General features: G+C 34.9%; 1 protein-coding gene across 1 annotated transcript in view; it reads right to left on the bottom strand.

The window, feature by feature from the left end:
* LRP1B (LDL receptor related protein 1B) overlaps positions 1–17,858 on the bottom strand; it is a 1,616,178-nt gene that overhangs the window by 564,341 nt on the left and 1,033,979 nt on the right. Inside the window, exon 33 of the mRNA XM_067742376.1 lies at positions 1,282–1,431. Within this exon, the coding sequence (XP_067598477.1) occupies positions 1,282–1,431 (150 nt within the window). The remainder of the gene's footprint in view (positions 1–1,281; positions 1,432–17,858) is intronic.

The following is a 17,858-nucleotide window of genomic DNA, read 5'->3' as shown; positions in this document are numbered from 1 at the left end:
CAGTGTTAATCAAATTATGGTGGCAGGGAGAAGTACAGATACATAACCATTCACTTGTTAAAAGAATTTTAATTTACTCAAGATCGGTTCCCATACGGCACTGATGTCAAATAAGATTCACAGCTCTGATCCAATATATGCTTAATGATTTCATCCATGCTTTGTCTCTTCTATTTTATTAGGAAACAAAACTAACTTACTTTATTTTTTTGCTAAAATGGACTACTCCAGTTTTTGAGATTTTGTTCATAGCATTGAGTTCTGTAAGTTTAGTACTCATTTCCTACTCATAGCAGGGTCGGTAGCAATCATGTTAGCAGAAATAAATTTTTATAAAGCCTACATTTTTCTATGAGGCAGTGATTTTTACAGTATATAAAGTTTGTGATATATATATGTGTGTATATATTCACTAAAAGTCAATGACATCTCTTGAAATGTTATGACATATTTTTATCACGCTTCCTCTAACTTACTGGGTTCTTTGGCTATATTATTCGCTAGTTTGGGTTGATTTCACGAAGTATGCTGGAATTCAATTTTTGAAAACGTAGTGTGGGTGTTGACTGGGGATTGTTGCAGTTTACCAAACCACTTTCAGAATTTAAGCTCTGCTGTTTTTACTCAGGTGATTTAAAAAATGTAAAAATACACATACAACAAAATTTTCTTGTTAATTTGGTAAAGCTGGGTAATACAAAATAACCTTATTTTCTTATTGACTTATGAGACAATTGTAAATAAATCCTATTCTAAAATAACCACTAGTCAGGTATAATCTCTGTGTGTGTGTGTGTGTGTGTGTGTGTGTGTGTGTGTTTGTGTGTACATATAAAGAATTTTTGTGGAAGAATAATTTAAGTCATTGGTCAATGACACTGTGGCCTTGTTTCTTCAACTGTCTGTGTAGATCAATCTATCCCTTATAAGCAGAGATAAGATTTTACCTTATTGTGACAAATACACAAGGTCCTTGCACTTTAGAACACTATAGTAGAACACAGAAAATGATCGTAAAATAATACCAAGAATAGTAATACCCCAAGAATCAATAACAGTGAAGTTATTATTGCTAATAGCACTAAGTCACTGATCTGGATAATCTTTTAAGTTTGTTTGCTAAGGTTAAAAAAAGAAAAAGAAAAGAAAAACTCCCTTAGAGATGTGCAATTTGAAGGTGCTTCTGGTGTTAATGGAGCAGTCTTTTCTAAGCTTTAACAGGTCACAATTAATCAACCCCAATCAATACAAGCATCCTAGCTATAGTATCATTGTACTTACCCATGATGGTTAGGGCTGTAGCTTTTGTCAATTCTTCTTTCATTGACTCTATTACTTCTAAATTACCACCATCCAGGTTGCATCTGTTTATGGTTCCATTTCCCGAACTGATCCAATAAAGTTTGTTTTCCACATAGTCTATTGATAGTCCTGTAATTAAATTATACAATTTAAACATAACGGTAGCCACTTAAATTATAATATTCACCTAGCACTGGGGTTTGGGGGAAAAAAATCAGTTTCAGGCTCAGATTTTTGTCTTTAAAAATAAGATCTGGCTAACAGGGAGATATACACACACTGTTTTAACTATCCGTCAAATAATATACTTTTAGAGACACAGTGGTTAGCTCTCTTATCATAACAATTTTATGACATTAAGAGGAATGACTGTTCCATTTTACAGATAAGGAAAATAATACCTAGAATAGTTAAGAAATCTATTTGAGGCCATAGCTAGTAAGTGGACATTCCGGAAATTTTAAGAAAGTTTCTGTTTCTAAACTGAGTGTCTGCCCTCTTCATTACGCTGCTTTGCCTCACAAAGTTTTAATGTGTAAAACTCATTTGGGATACTTATTAATGATATTTATAATTTCTCCTTTACTTTTAGTAAAAGTTACTTTAGAAAGTTATAGATTTAAATTGGTGTTTTCAGTAGTTTTCAAGTAAATCCAAAGGTAGGAGAATTTCAACAATTAGTAATTTCACTGAAGCATGGCAGTGAATTGGGCTCATATAGGAGACGCCATTGAGAAACAAACCATACAGCAAGTGAACCAAGCCAATCGCTTAAGACCATTGTCCCTACATGGCACAGTGTGTCACTGTAAGTTAGCTTTTTGTAGTTTATGAACAATTACATACATTATAGGGGTGTTCATGGTTTTCAGAGGTATCAGGACACGTAAATTTTGATTGCCAAGGGTACACATCTAATTAATTACAGGCATTCTCAGTAGGCTTATGATCTACGTTGTAACAGTAACACTGTGGCTCCATGTTGGTCTTCTGTGACCCACAACTACTTAACGAAAAAGCACATGTGGGCACATCCTCAGGCATACAATAAATAAAGTGTTTCTGGGATCTCCCTCACAAAATGTAGTGAACAAACTACAAAAAAGTCCTTTCCCTATTTAAAAAAAAAAAACCAAGATGAAGAAAAGGAAAGAAAGAAGAAAGGAAGACAAGAAGGAAGAAAGAAAGAAGGAAGACAATTGGAGAGAATCGTACGAGTTCAAGTACATTGAGAAAGTGATACCATATCCAAAATATTCTCAACTACAGTTAGTCCCAATCCACAGAGTGGACCAGTTTTCAGCAAGTAGCAATAATAAAACAAGCCTATACAATATACCAGCTATTTACTGACTTATTGGTATGTTTTCTTAACAAAAGTCTGGGAGATTCACCAGAAAAATCACAAGGCATAAAATTAGACATTGCAGGGATAAAATTTTCAGATTTTTTTTTTTTTGATAACCACTGTGGGTAATTGGCTTTAATTACTATGAAAAAAATAATCAAATAAAAACTATCACAGCCATATTCTATGATATAATACTTTCATGGTGAAAATCATTCATCATTTTTTTTTTTTTTTTTTTGCGGCACGCGGGCCTCTCACTGCTGTGGTCTCTCCCGTTGTGGAGCACAGGCTCCGGACGCACAGGCTCAGCGGCCATGGCTCACGGGCACAGCCGCTCCGCGGCATGTGGGATCTTCCCGGACCAGGGGCACGAACCCGTGTCCCCTGCATCGGCAAGCAGACTCTCAACCACTGCGCCACTAGGGAAGCCCCATCATTCCATTTTTTTATGAGAGAGAGTTTGCTTATTCTACAGGTACTTCCTAAGCCATCTCCATCTATCTTTTCTGGTATTAATAAATTCTGGTTTAGACAGCTTAATTTTCAGAAGTGGTTTATTTTACCTTCTACTTAGTTGACCATCTAAAGCACGTAATTCCATCTTTAAACAGCAATGAAGCATATCTTTACTATAGATTTACGGTACAAAATATAACCCCAAACTTTCTACTGCCAAATTTTCAGCAAGTATCAAATTAATGAATACATTTATGAAAAATTCCCTTTAAGAAAAGTTACCTATCTCCTTGTGTATTCCAAACTTTACCTCTCAGTCAAGCTGAACCATCAGAGAGTTATCTGCATTTTTAGCTTGCTAAGTTTTTCTCCCTCTTGGAATCTCTCGCTGAATTGAACTTTGGCATTGTGCCCTTGGTTTAAATGAAAGATGGTATAAGAAGTAGCCATAGGAAACCCACTGTTATACTTGCCAGGATATAGTGTCTGAAATAATATATCACAGTGTGACCTCTTTATATAAGGACCCATGGGAGAAATCTCTTTCAGGACTCGGTGCCAGAAAAAGCTTTATGTGGAAAATATAAAATTGTAACTGATCATATTTCTCTCTTTGCTTTGACTGCAAAGAAACTGAAGAGTCAGATTTGTGACCCATCTCTGGCAATTGTAAAGGAATTGCATTTATACCATAAACTTCACTTCTGGCTTCAACAGGATAATCGATTATTTTCCTTCACCTTGATTTTTAAAATCAATATTCTTATCTGTTCCATCTTAGGGAATGTGTTTGTTTAAGTTTCTTCAACTCCTTTTTGTAAGGAGAGGGTACATATTGAATACGTTCAACTCCAGATTAACCGACAATATCAGAATTTTCTCATCTACCTAAAACTGCAGTTTCTAGACCCGAACTTAGGTTTTGTAAATCAGTTATACAGAGCAGAGAAGTTGCAGAGTTTGGGGCAGATCTCCCCAGTTTTTACTACTGAACATCTTTGTCCCTGGACTGTGCGTGCTGAGAGGAAAGAAGCTGTTGTCATTGTGAGCTTTTCACCTTCAGCGCTGAGCATGATGCCTAGAGCAGAGAAGAAAATTTATAAACACTGAATGAAGGCATGGGGTATTTAATTAACTCCACTATGAAAATTATAAGTTGTCTTCAAGGAGTTCTGCCTAGTAAAGTTGAATTATCCCCACGACAGAATTTTTCTACTATACCACTTATGTCCATGTATTATGAAAATAGGGAGGAAAGGCAATGATTCAATAGAGCTACTTGGTATGGCTTATATTTTTTATATCAATATTAATACAAAATAGTTTAGGATTAATAGTTTAAAAAAAATTAAAGTTCCTATTTTAATCTATATATGTATGTGATATGTCACCTAGTCACCTACATATACCTTCTCTCCTGTCAGATATATTAGCTTAACCCCAGAATGCCCTTGAGCGTGTTTATTTCCAGGTGTATACAAGAGAACTGAAATATTTTAATAATCCTATTATGAATTCAAGAAACTGATGATGTACATTTTAAATTCATAGATGAGCATGTTTAGAAGTACATATTTTTAAACTTCATTAATATAAATGTTTTACATAAGATTTTTAAACTTTGTTATTATGCTTAGGTTTTAATAACATTGAAGAATTGGTATCCATCTATTGGAATAATTTCAAAAGATAAATCATTAAGCAGTAAACTAATAGTGGTTTTGATGTAATTGAAGCTACTCAATGATTTTAGCATACTAAGTCAAGAGCCATGAGAAAACAGATCAAATATAAGCATGTCCATAAAACTGTCCTGGAACCTGTGCAGAGAAATATAATTACGTCTGTACTAGAAGATCCTCAGAATGGGTAACTAAGATGAAAATATCTTCAAAAGGACTGTAAGGTCTGTCTGAAGAATATGCCATTAGTAATACAGAGTCATTTCTGCCAGACATATTTATTTTTAAAATCATCTGGATCTGGTAATCAAAAGAGAAAATTGAGATTAAATAATATAATAGGTATATCAATGGAAGAAAAGTCATCATCTAAACTGAAAAACCTTTATGAAAAGAAAAACCTACTTTTTACCTATCTTTTCTATTATTATAAAAATGCAGAGGTAATCCATCTGCTTTGATTCTAACATTCGTTATTTTAAACCAAAGATTTCACTTAATATATTATTTTATTTGAACATTTGATTTAAACCAGCTTATTTTTTAATTTAGACAATGTAACTTGCGAAAATTATATAACTGCTCTCATAGTAGGAACATTCCATACACTGATATAAGAAACAACTACACATTTTTTAAAAATATAATCTAACTATATTTTCCATATATCACTAAAAAAATTAAGTCCATTAAGTTTTAAGTGTTGTTACAATTAAGACTGGAAAGTTCATTTCTATGTGTCTCATTTCTTTTCTTTTTTATATCACTCAAAATAAAATCAATATACCATGCAATGTGGAATTAAAACAAAAATGCAAATATATAGAAAAAATTTTTTTAATTGAGGCTTTCTAGGGATAGTAATTATCTAATTTTTGCCATCACTTGTCAAATTTAATTTCAAAATTTTCACCCCTAGCAGTGCATTATAACTATCTGGAAAGCTATTAAAAATACCGATCCCAATCACAGAAATTCTAATTTAATTGGTTTATGTTGGTCCCAGGCATCAGTATTTTTAAGAACTCTCTCCAGGTCATTTTGGAATACAAAATTTAAGAAATTTCTTTTAAACACTGCATATTTTTATAATCTTTTAAATTTGAATTTTTAAAAGGTTCAATGAGGCCTTTTAAATTTTGCTGGAAAGTAGGTCATGATGAGATCTCTGGAGACAGAGGAATACTAAAGATGTAGATAGGGAAAAAAACATACTATGGATATTTAAATGTAGATGATTAACTTCAAGGCCTCTAGACGCGTATAAATAACATTGAAATCTTCTAAATATTTTCTTTGTAGTGTTATCTTCAGACAATGGAACACAACTTCTGCTTCTGGAATTGTGAAAGTTGTAGAAACTGGCTATTGAAAACACAAAAAATGGGAAAATATTGTAAAGTTGTATGCCCTACTATACTTGTAGAATAATTATAATGTTCTGGATATTCCAAAACGGAGATCTTTTCATAGTACACCAAAACAGGCATGATTATTCCTGGGGCAGCACTTTCTCTGAAACATTGAACTTTTAGCTTCAAAGGAGCATTGTTATTCCATGGAGAAGTAGAATAGGATTAATTGCCTACTCACAATTAGGCTGTCTCAAGAAATGCTTTATCCCCTCTGAGAATACTTAGATTTTGTAAGTTAAAGAATAAATATCCTGACTGGTGTGAAGTGATACCTCATGGCAGTTTTGATTTGCATTTCTTTAATAATTAGTGATGTTGAACATCTTTTCATGTGCCTCTTGGACATCTGTATGTCTTCTCTGGTGATACGTCTATTTAGGTCTTTTGCCAATTTTTTAATTGAATTCCTTGTTTTTTTGATATTGAACTCCATGAGCTGTTTGTATATTTTGCAGATTCATCCTTTGTCCGTTGTTTCCTTTGCAAATATTTTCTCCCATTCTCAGGGTTGTCTTTTCGTCTTGTTTATGCTTTATGGTGTCAGGGAAGGGGAAGCTGGGGCGAAGTGAGAGTAGCATCAACATATACACACTACCAAATGTAAAACAGATAGCTAGTGGGAAGCAGCAGCATAGCACAGGGAGATCAGCTCGGTGTTTTGAGATGACCTAGAGAGGTGGGATAGGGAGGGTGGGAGGGAGGCTCCCTATGTATGTATGCATACATATGTATGCATATGGCTGATTCACTTTGTTGTACAACAGAAACTAACACAGTATTGTGAAGCGATTATACTCCAATAAAGATCTATTAAAAGAAAAAAAAGAATAAATATCCTGAGGAAGCCCAAATTACTGTTTGTGTCCCTGGATTCTCTCTAAAGTGAACACAAATATAAACGGCCACCCTCCAATCACTTTGTCTAAGCGTCTCTGGGTTGATCTGACAGAAGGCTAGGTAGCCTTTGTGGCTACACACTCACTTCACCATTGTGAGGCTGTAATAATAAGAAGGTTATAAAAGGGCCTCATATCCTAGTGTCTGGTACATAGATGTACTTAATACATTTTACCTATTTATTAGTAGTATAGGTTTTTGTATTTCCCTTTCAAGCTAAAATCCTATTTTTAAAATTTACAACCATTTCTCTGGTAATCCCTACAAATGATAATTTTGAGATAATTTAATGAGAATTACTCAGATTGTGCACTTAATTTTTAATACAGTATTTTCTCAATTATACAGATACATCAAAATTAGAAACATCTGTTCTATGAAAGCCAATCAGAAATATGCTTCAGCCTGAGACAAAGTATTTGCAATCCACATATCCATCAAAAGACTAGGATCTTGAAAAGAACTCTCAAAACTCAATAGTTTAAAAAAAATAGAATTAGAAAATGGGGAAAATGAATGAACAGAAATCTCACAGAAGATATACATACGGCAAGTAAGTACATGAAAAAGATGTTTAACGTCACAGGAAAATGCAAACTAAAATGACAATGAGTATCACTATACACTTACAAAAATGACTACAATAAAGCTAGTGACAAAAATAAATGCTGGCAAAGACGTAGGAAAAAACTATATCACTGACACATTGCTGGTTGGAACGTAAAATGGTACAGCCACTCTGGAAAAGAACTGGGCAGTTTCTTATGAAATTAAGCATATTGTTACCATAGGTCCCACTAATTGCACTCCTGGGAATTTATCCCAGAGAAATGAAAATGGATGTTCACACAAAAACTTGTACACGAATGTTTATAACAGCTTTATTTGTTGTAGTCATGAAATGGAGCAGGACCCTATGGGCCTCCTGGGTACAAAAGCCTTTCTGTGTCCCCTTCCCTGAGTTCCAAAGGGCAGGTTCAAACAGCTGCTAATCAGGGAAGGGAGGGGATGTGGAGATAAGGGAGGAGCAGTCAAGAGACAATAGTACAGTCTAGGGGCAGTGTCCTGGTTCCCCCTCAAGGGATATACATAACATTATCTTTGAGCTCTTCTCAGAACTAAAGTCCCCAAATGGAAGACGTTACCTGCTTGACAAGCATTCTTCATTCCAGAGAAGGTCTGAATTGAAGGAATGCGGGCCCTGCGCTTACCGTCCCCTGATCTTAATCAGCAACCCTGACCCAGGACTATAAGACTCCTCACACCACGAGTCCCCCCCCCACCCCCCACAAGGTGGAGACACACAGTTTTGAGGGCATTAGCCTGCTGTGGCCCCCTTTGCCTGGCAAAGTAATAAAGCTATTCTTTTCTACTTCACCCAAAACACTGTCTCCGAGATTTAATTCAGTGTCGGTGTATAGAGGACGGATTTGGCTTCAGTCAGAAACTGGAATCATCCCATTTCCTTCAACAGGAGAATGTTTAGGTAAACTATGATATGTACATACCATGGCATACTACTCAGCATTAAAAAGGAAAGAAAAAAACAACAATAACAAACTATTGACACATGAAACAATTTTGATGACTCTACAAGGATAAATGCTAAGTGGAAAAAGTCAACCCAAAAGCTTACATACTGTATGATTCCACTTATATAACATTTTAAAATGACAAAATTTTAGGGCTTCCCTGGTGGCGCAGGGGTTGAGAGTCCGCCTGCCGATGCAGGGGACACGGGTTTCGTGCCCCGGTCTGGGAATATCCCGCATGCCGCGGAGCGGCTGGGCCCGTGAGCCATGGCCGCTGAGCCTGCGCGTCCGGAGCCTGTGCTCCGCAACGGGAGAGGCCACAACAGTGAGAGGCCCGCGTACACCGCAAAATAAATAAATAAAATGACAAAATTTTAGAAATGGAAGATAGTGTGGGGAGGAAAAAAAGGGGGAGGAGGGGGTAGGTGTGGTTATAAAAGGGTATCAGGAAGGATTGTTGTGATATTGGAATTATTCATTATCTTATTTTGCTTTTCTTTTTTCCCATCCACTTATCCACAGAACTCAATTCAGTTTATTCAGTATTTTGACTCTGATATTGGATACAGCAACCTATACATGTTATAAAATTGTACAGATCTAAATATACAAACACACAAATGAATACTAATAGTACATAATCTGAATAAGATTGGTGGATTGTATTAAGGTCAATATCTGAGTTGTAATATTTTACTGTAGTTTTACATAATATTCCAATTGGGGAAAATTAGATAAAGTATACACGGAACCCCTCTGCATTATTTTTTATAACTGCACGTGAATCTAAGATTACCTCAATAAAAATTTCAATTCAAAAATATTATTCAACAAAAAGTTGAGAATGTAGGGCATCAGAATATGCCACTCCAAAATAGACCTCTTTGGTTTAAAGATTATTTTGTCCTGAAGATAATTAAGAAACAACAGACACCAAAAATCAAAGCTCTCTGCCCTCCCTTTTTGCTGAAAGCGGGCTTAGCCTCTTAATCACCAGAGACAGGTCTAGATTTACCAGCCCAGAGACAGCACTGAGAGGAATCTATGTAACAAAAGTTACCGAAATGACCCTTATCTTTCCTTAGTTTTCCTCATATATTTACCTTCTCATAGCACCCCTTCCTTGAAAGTTTAAAACCTTTTTCCTTTATCTTTTTATTTCTCTACAAATTTATTGTTCTTTGGTAAGATGCTATATAAGCACAAGTTCTAACCACTCCTTTGAGTTACTCTTCAATGAGTTTCTCTCACATGTATGTGTGCTATGAGAGTTAATAAACTCTGTTTTCCTCTTTTTAATTTGTCTGTTGTCAGTCTAATTTCCAGGGCCCTAGCCAGAGAACCTAGGATAGAGGAAATACTTTTTTGGTTTTTTTCTTCTACTCCAAGTATCTATATCGCCCTCATCTTAACTTGATCTAAAGGATTCCTTGAAATAATCCTCTCAATTCACTCCGCTTTAAGAAGTCACTGATGGGGCTTCCCTGGTGGTGCAGTGATTAAGAATCTGCCTGCCAATGCAGGGGACATGGGTTCGAGCCCTGGTCCGGGAAGATCCCACATGCCGCAGAGCAACTAAGCCTGTGCGCCACAACTACTGAGCCTGCACTCTACAGCCTGTGAGCCACAACTACGGGGCCCACACACCACAACTACCAAAGCCTGCGTGCCTAGAGCTTGTGCTCTGCAACAAGAGAAGACACTGCAATGAGAAGCCCGTGCACCACAAAAAAGAATAGCCTCCACTCGCCGCAACTAGAGAAAACCTGTGCTCAGCAACAAAGACCCAACATAGCCAAAGATAAATAAATAAATGAATTAAAACAAAAAAAGTCACTGATGACACACAGTTACAGACCTAAGTTAATTAGTTCCTTATTACTTATTGTATCAAGTTAGGATTTCAGCATCTCCTCCATTCTCCCTCACATAAATCATTTTACTTGGGACAATTTATATTTCAAGCTCTTAATGTCCCAAGCTCTTACTTGGAACAATTTATCTTATAGTTCAAGCTCTTAAAATTATGTGCCTTGTGAAAATAACATGCAAAATTAGAGGAAAAACAGAGTCAGTGACGTTTATTTCTTAAGAAGTATTTTGTTCTAAAAGATCATTTTAAAAGGTTTAATGCCTTAAGTTTTATAATTTCCCTAAGCTATATTTATAGCTTGATAGGTAAAATAGAGCAAACTATTTTTAAAATCACTGAATTGTGTCATTTGAATATTTTAAAATTATAGTTCCTGTCAATATTATCCTAAATATTCCCTTGTATTAGATATTTTTTTCCCCAGACAGGCAGAATAATTCAGTTTTTTTAGATATATCATGATTTTGTGCCTTTTAAGCCTGTTTTTTTTTTCTACTAAGAATAAGGAGGGCTTCCCTGGTGGCACAGCGGTTGAGAATCTGCCTGCTAATGCAGGGGACACGGGTTCGAGCCCTGGTCTGGGAAGATCCCACATGCCGCGGAGCAACTAGGCCCATGAGCCACAACTACTGAGCCTGTGCGTCTGGAGCCTGTGCTCCGCAATGAGAGGCCGTGATAGTGAGAGGCCCGCGCACCATGATGAAGAGTGGCCCCCACTTGCCACAACTAGAGAAAGCTCTCGCACAGAAATGAAGACCCAACACAGCAAAAATAAATTAATTAATAAACTCCTACCCCCAACATCTTCAAAAAAAAAAAACGAAAAAGAATAAGGAAAGCCCCTTCTTCCGTCATACCTTAAAAACAAAAGCATATGTTTCCTTCAAGGTCCAGTTGAAGTTACAAAATATCACCAATTTGGTTACAACTCATTCCTCTATTTTTCTTTCTCACCAAGAATTAGTTGTACTATTTTTATAGTGTCTACTTACATTATCTTTATGGTGTCTGGATACAGTACTCATGAACAATATTGGTTTTTGTTGTTGTGTAACTCTACTAAAGGTCTCATCAAATGGTTTATATTTCTGTTTTTTTCCTTTACTGGACTATGACTTTGATAATGTGTCCCAGGTTTTACTTTCAGAGTCTGGAACCTAGTATGCACTTCATAACCTTTTTTTTAATAACTTTTTTTTTTTACACTCCATAACATTTGAATGAGTAAATGATCAGATTAAAAAATGTAACAAATTTAAATTATTTGTGTGTATATGAATGTGTAATTTTAATATCAGTTTGTTAATTCCTCCATTCTTTTTGGTAACCTATTATTATCATTTCTTTTGGGGTGCATAGCTCTGTATGTTGATTAAACTTCACACATAATAAATGTAACTGTGCTGAGTAATAAGTATATATATAACTGTATTACATCAAGCAAGGAAACATATCCAGAAATTTGTTTTAACCTTATTTTTAAAAATTGAGGTCCTTGAGTTCTTTTGATATGGTAAACAGTGTTTATGAATATTATCCATGAATAGATTTAAAAATCCACATATAAGGGTTAGAATGATTAAACAATAAAAAAAATGTTTGGTAGGTTTCAAGAAGGTGTACTTGAAGGTTGAGTAAACAAATGACTTTTGGTTGGGATTACATTAATTTATTTATTTTTTAAAAAACTTATTTATTTTTGGCTGAGTTGGGTCTTTGTTGCTGTGTGCGGGCTTTCTCTAGTTGTGGTGAGCGGGGGCTACTCTTCCTTGTGGTGCGCAGGCTCAGTAGTTATGGTGCACGGGCTTACTCGCTCTGCGGCATATGGGATCTTCCCCGACCAGGGCTCGAACCCATTTACCCTGCCTTGGCAGGCAGATTCTAAACCACTGCACCACCAGGGAAGCCCTGGGATTACATTTAAAATGAACAGAAAACATCAAGAAAATAAAATATGTAGTTATACTAGATTCTTAAGAATAAACCATGAAGGGTAATGCTGATTGACAAGCCAATATGCTTTATATTAGCTTGAGGGATAAAATTCATAATATATAAACATTTTAAACTCTGAAATGGCTTTAAGCAGTAAATTAAAATCCCATTTTGTAAACTGCTCTAAGCATTTAATGTATCCAAGACTGAGCAATAAATCTTAATTGAAAATATTTAGTTCAACAATGTATAATGGGAATGTTGATTTGTATTTAACAGAAACAAAGTTATTCAGCCCAAACTGCCTGAAGGCTGCAATTACTTGGTCTTCAGTGATACACACTCATAAAATGCCAAGTTGGGTGTTTTGATAAGATCACTATGCACTTCTCTTTCAAGTATTTCATGCATATGGATTTAACAGAAAACAAGTAAGGGAAATCCAGTGAATTCAAATATGAAAACAATTCCACAAACTAGAAGGCCTAGTATATCAGTGACATTACTGTTTAAAACATGCATTTAAAGATTCAGAAATAATTAATTGTGAGGCAAAATTGACACAGAGGTGAGACTGGTTCTTGCATACCCCTGGCTGCTTAGAAAAGCTGACTGCAGTGTCCTACTTGTTCCCACATTTCTTAGGAGTACATAAGCTCTAGATTTTTCTTTCCCACCTTCCATGCTTGACTAAGTACCAGTTTTATTCCTTGATCTTTGCTTGAGGTCAGGTAATTACTATATGAAATGAGCCTCTCTAGGCATAGCATATGGTTAAGATTTAATATGACTTTGGAAGCAGATAAACTTGGTTTTGAATCCCAACTCTACCATTCATCACAGGCAACTCATTTCTTTCAACAAGCCTCGGTTTCTGAATCTATAAAGGAAGAGTAAGAAAGTCTTCCAGAAATGATTACCATGAGATGATTAATGAAAAGCATTTTGCAAGTGCTTAATATATTCTAAATCCATAACAAGTAGTCACTATAATTATGTTATTTTTGTTGCCAAAGTGACATCCTCATCATATATCCCAGGCTAAGTGCATACAACCACAAAGGTGTAACTTCACAGTGAGAATACAGGTTTCATAAAGGGTTATAGAGAATGATTGTTTTCATTTGACACTTCCCAGCCTTACGAGACAGAATATTGTTTTTTCTCCTTACATCTTGTACATTTTTTCCATGCATTTTTCTATACATTTTTTCCAAAAATAATTTATAATCTGACAGTCAATATGCAAAAGGAGAAAAATCAACTGAACAGTAGCTCCTGCTTTCTTAATCACCTAATTTTCTTCATGGAAATGGTTCAGGGAATGCAGTGGGCAGGAGTTTAAGCCAGAGATGGCTCAGACAGATTCATCATGAGAAAGTAATTACAATAACTTCCTGCAGTGCAAAATATCAGTGAAATTCAATGAGTAAATAACACAGTAACAAATATCCCTATGTATGTAAGTATTTCATAGGTATGACAGTCATTGTATACCAACAAAAACAGGTTTGTACTTATTTTTTCACACATTCATATGTTCACTTATAGCACTGAAAAATTCCATTTTACAAATCATCTCAGGGGGATAGTTCTAAAAGAAACTTATAAAGTGGGATTACAGTGGCATGAATTCTTGAGAGTATTTCAAAAATTCTTCTACTATCAAATGTTTCCTTATGAGACTTAACCTTGATACTACACTAAAAGGCAGTTTTAATTTGTGTATAAACCAAAAAAAATTTTTTTGGTCCACTTATTCACATCACAGCTCTAAATTGTCCATTAAGAGAGGAAAAAAAAAAAAGCAAAAAAAGAACTTTTAGAAAAGAAAACACAATAATCTGAAATATTTCAGTATTTTGTGTAAATTAGTAAACAATATAACTTGCTGAATATATTTTAAGAAAGTGGTTCAAGCACACAGTGAAAATGCTAACTTAAAAAAAAAGTTACTATGCAACACAGTTTTAATCTATTTTAATCAGTATCTACAATACTCTTGAAACCAGCATTGTCTTTACTGGTGCCATTCCTCACAAATAAAGAATTTAAACTGACAATATAGTTAAGACTTTCCTGCTATAAAGTTAATCACCAATAATATTTTTTATAGTTAATTTACAGATAAGAGTCTCTCTAGCCTATTGGGATAGATCAAAAATTGCAATTAACAGGGTTGCAATGAATAAGGGTTACATTCAAAAGAACTTGGTTTTATATTTATACTATGTGCTAAAAAACAAACAAACAAAACAAAACTTGCCGATAAGTAGATAAATTGACCAATTGATTTCTGTTTGTTCTTTCTTTTTATGAGAAATATCTGAGTTGCTAATGAGAGCTGATGGGGTTCAGGACAGGCCACCCCAAAATGTGCTATGTTGGCATATTGATTTTTTTTTTCTTGTTGATAGTTGTTCATTTATTTTTTAACTTTTTATTTTATATTGGTGTACAGTTGATTAACAATGTTGTGTTAGTTTCAGATGTACAACAAAGTGATTCAGTTATACATATACATATATCTATTCTTTTTCAAATTCTTTTCCCAATTAGGTTGTTACAGAATATTGAGCAGAGTTCCCTGTACTATACAGTAGGTCCTTGTTGGTTATCCATTTTAAATATAGCAGTGTGTACATGTCAATCCCAAACTATCCCTCCCCCCAACCCTTCCCCCATATTGATTATATTGAATTAAAGTTACTTAAGAAACAGCTGGTGAAAGAAAAATACTCTGAGCCTCTTTTGTTTGCCTGAAAGCAGGGACTAATTCCCTCATGTGAAGGTATCCTCCCTATACCAGGAAGATAGAAGGCATCCTTATCACCAGAGATAGGGAATTCAAGGCCAAGAAAGCAGTATAAATAAGCTTTGTTACTTCATTATTTTGGAACTGCAAGCCCAAACCCCTTTGTCTTTTCAAATCTTCACAAATAATTGTTTCTTTGTCTAAAAGGTATAAATTCTGCCTGCTTTGGTCACTTCTTTGGGTCTCATTCTTACGGGGCTCCCATACTTACATAATTAATTTTTTTTCTCCTGTTAATCTGCCTTCTGTCACTTTAATTACAGGCATACCTCATTTTATTGCTCTTCACTTTATTGCACCCTGTGGATACTGTGTGTTTTGCAAATTGAAGGTTTGAGTCTACCCTGCATCGAGCAGGTCTACAGGACCATTTTTCCAACAGCATTTGCCTACTGCATGTCTCTGTGCCACGGTTTGGTAATTCTCACAATATTTCATAATTTTTTATTATTATATTTATTATGGTGATCTGTGATCAGTGGTCTTTGCCATTACCACGATGACTCATTGAAGGCTCAGATGATGGATAGCATTTTTTATCAATAAAGTATTTTTTAATTAAGGTACATACATTTTTTTTTAAGACATAATGTTATCACACACTTAAAAGACCACAGTATGGTGTAAACATAACTTTTATATGTACTGGGAAACCAAAAATTTCGTGTGACTCGCTTTATCGTGATATTTGCTTTATTTCGGTGGTCTGGAAATAAATCTGCAATATCTCTGAGGTATGCCTGCACTACCCCAGTCAAAAGAACCTAGAAAGATAGAGGAAAAAATTTTCTTCTCCTATAGAGCCAAATGGCCACAGGGTTAGACAGGGAATATAGGAGAAACAGCAAGAGGAACACATTTACACATGGACAGCACAGTCTGTCATTCAGCATCACAGAGACCATCAGTCTTAGCACCTGGTTGACATGACTAGTAACCTGAAGTAGAAAGTTACTGGAAGGAACTTGTAAGCAACACTTATTTGTAAATCACATCAAGAACTTCTAGAACAAGATGGGGGCCCAGTTGTCTATTGGTCCTAAGGGGCTATGCTGGGAAGATCTGAGAGCAGAACCCGGTACTTCAAACTTGTTTGCCTCTTAGCATCAGCATTAAGACAATATAGATGTGCATAAAAATTTGCTCATCTCAGAGGCCCACTTAGTTACATATGTTCCTCTGCTAGATTTCTATGGATTCTGTTCTATGTTTATTCTTAACTGAATTCATTTATACGTACTCAATACTGCAGACAATCAAATCATTCAAATTTCAGTCTATTGGACCCAATATAATTTCTACTACTACTCCTGATAGGTTCTATTATTAAAGGCCAGATGTTCTTTTCATAAGTTTTCCTCATTTAATCCTCATGAGAACTTTGCAAAATAGGCATTTTGCCTTGATCTTACAGATAAGGAAAGCAAGTACCACCTAGCTAACAGTAATTTGCTCAAGGTCACTGAGATAAATTCACTTAATGGGATCTAAAATGATTTAGGTTCGTGTGCCCCTAAAGCAAAAGGACAATGTCAAATTTTTATCAACAGGCCGAATACAAAATCTGATACTCAATAAAAATCTGTTTATTGAATAAATGAATGTCTGACTCACAAGCCATACTCATTAATGCTGACTTAAGATATGGTTTGTAATAAGGTTCTGGGTTATTTCTGGGAAAATAGTCTATCTTGCACAAATTAAAATTTAACAGTATAATTCTGAATTTATTTTAAAGTAATTTTCAAATATAACAATAACTGACATGAAGTAGGCATTTAATATTTGTTACTGGATGTTTAATCATCATCCATACACAGTTAAAAATATCACTTGGTGTATAACACCTGAGGGGCCAACTACAAAGTGTAAATAGTAACACTAATTCTTTTTCTTACAAACTTTCTTTATATAAGCTTCATATATACCTGTTCTTTAATTTATTTTGAGTAGGAAAATGGAAATTTAGTATGAAAGAAGATAAGGTTTTTCCCCTTATAAAAACGAGCGTATAAATGAACATTTTGGTGTAACCTATAGCTACCACATTACAATGTAAGGACTTTATTTGCTCATACTATTTCAGTCATACTCACTTTTCCGTATTAAATATTCTGAACAACTCCAGATAAGAACCAACTGAATTGCTTTAGTCCAAATTAAATCCTTTGTATGGGTCCTAATCTTGTAGAGTCCCTTGTTTCTTCTGTTCTATCATCTTCTACACAGAAGTATTAGCATTTCAATTTGCCTTTAATGTCTAACACTACCTTGAATTTCAATTGTGTATCAAATCTTAGAACACAATCCAGAGAAAAGAGTTGTTAATAGTATCATTTTACATAACAAGGTTTATTCTACGGACCACATAAAAAGAATTATTTATGGCAAATCTTGTTGATATTATCGCTTTATTGAATCATCACTATTAAAAATGAGATACTTCAAGAAAGTATACTTCCACAGTTCTAAAACTAAGAAAAAATTGCTGAAAAGCTTCATGGTGTAGGGATTTTACCCCGAGATTTAAAAATACACAGTATTCAATTCAAAGCAAAATTATGACTTTCTTTTGTATATTCCATCATTGCACATTTAAT

This window comes from Pseudorca crassidens, chromosome 6 (genome assembly GCF_039906515.1).
Source record: "Pseudorca crassidens isolate mPseCra1 chromosome 6, mPseCra1.hap1, whole genome shotgun sequence".
NCBI lineage: Eukaryota > Metazoa > Chordata > Mammalia > Artiodactyla > Delphinidae > Pseudorca > Pseudorca crassidens.
This window is presented reverse-complemented; position numbering and strand designations above follow the sequence as displayed.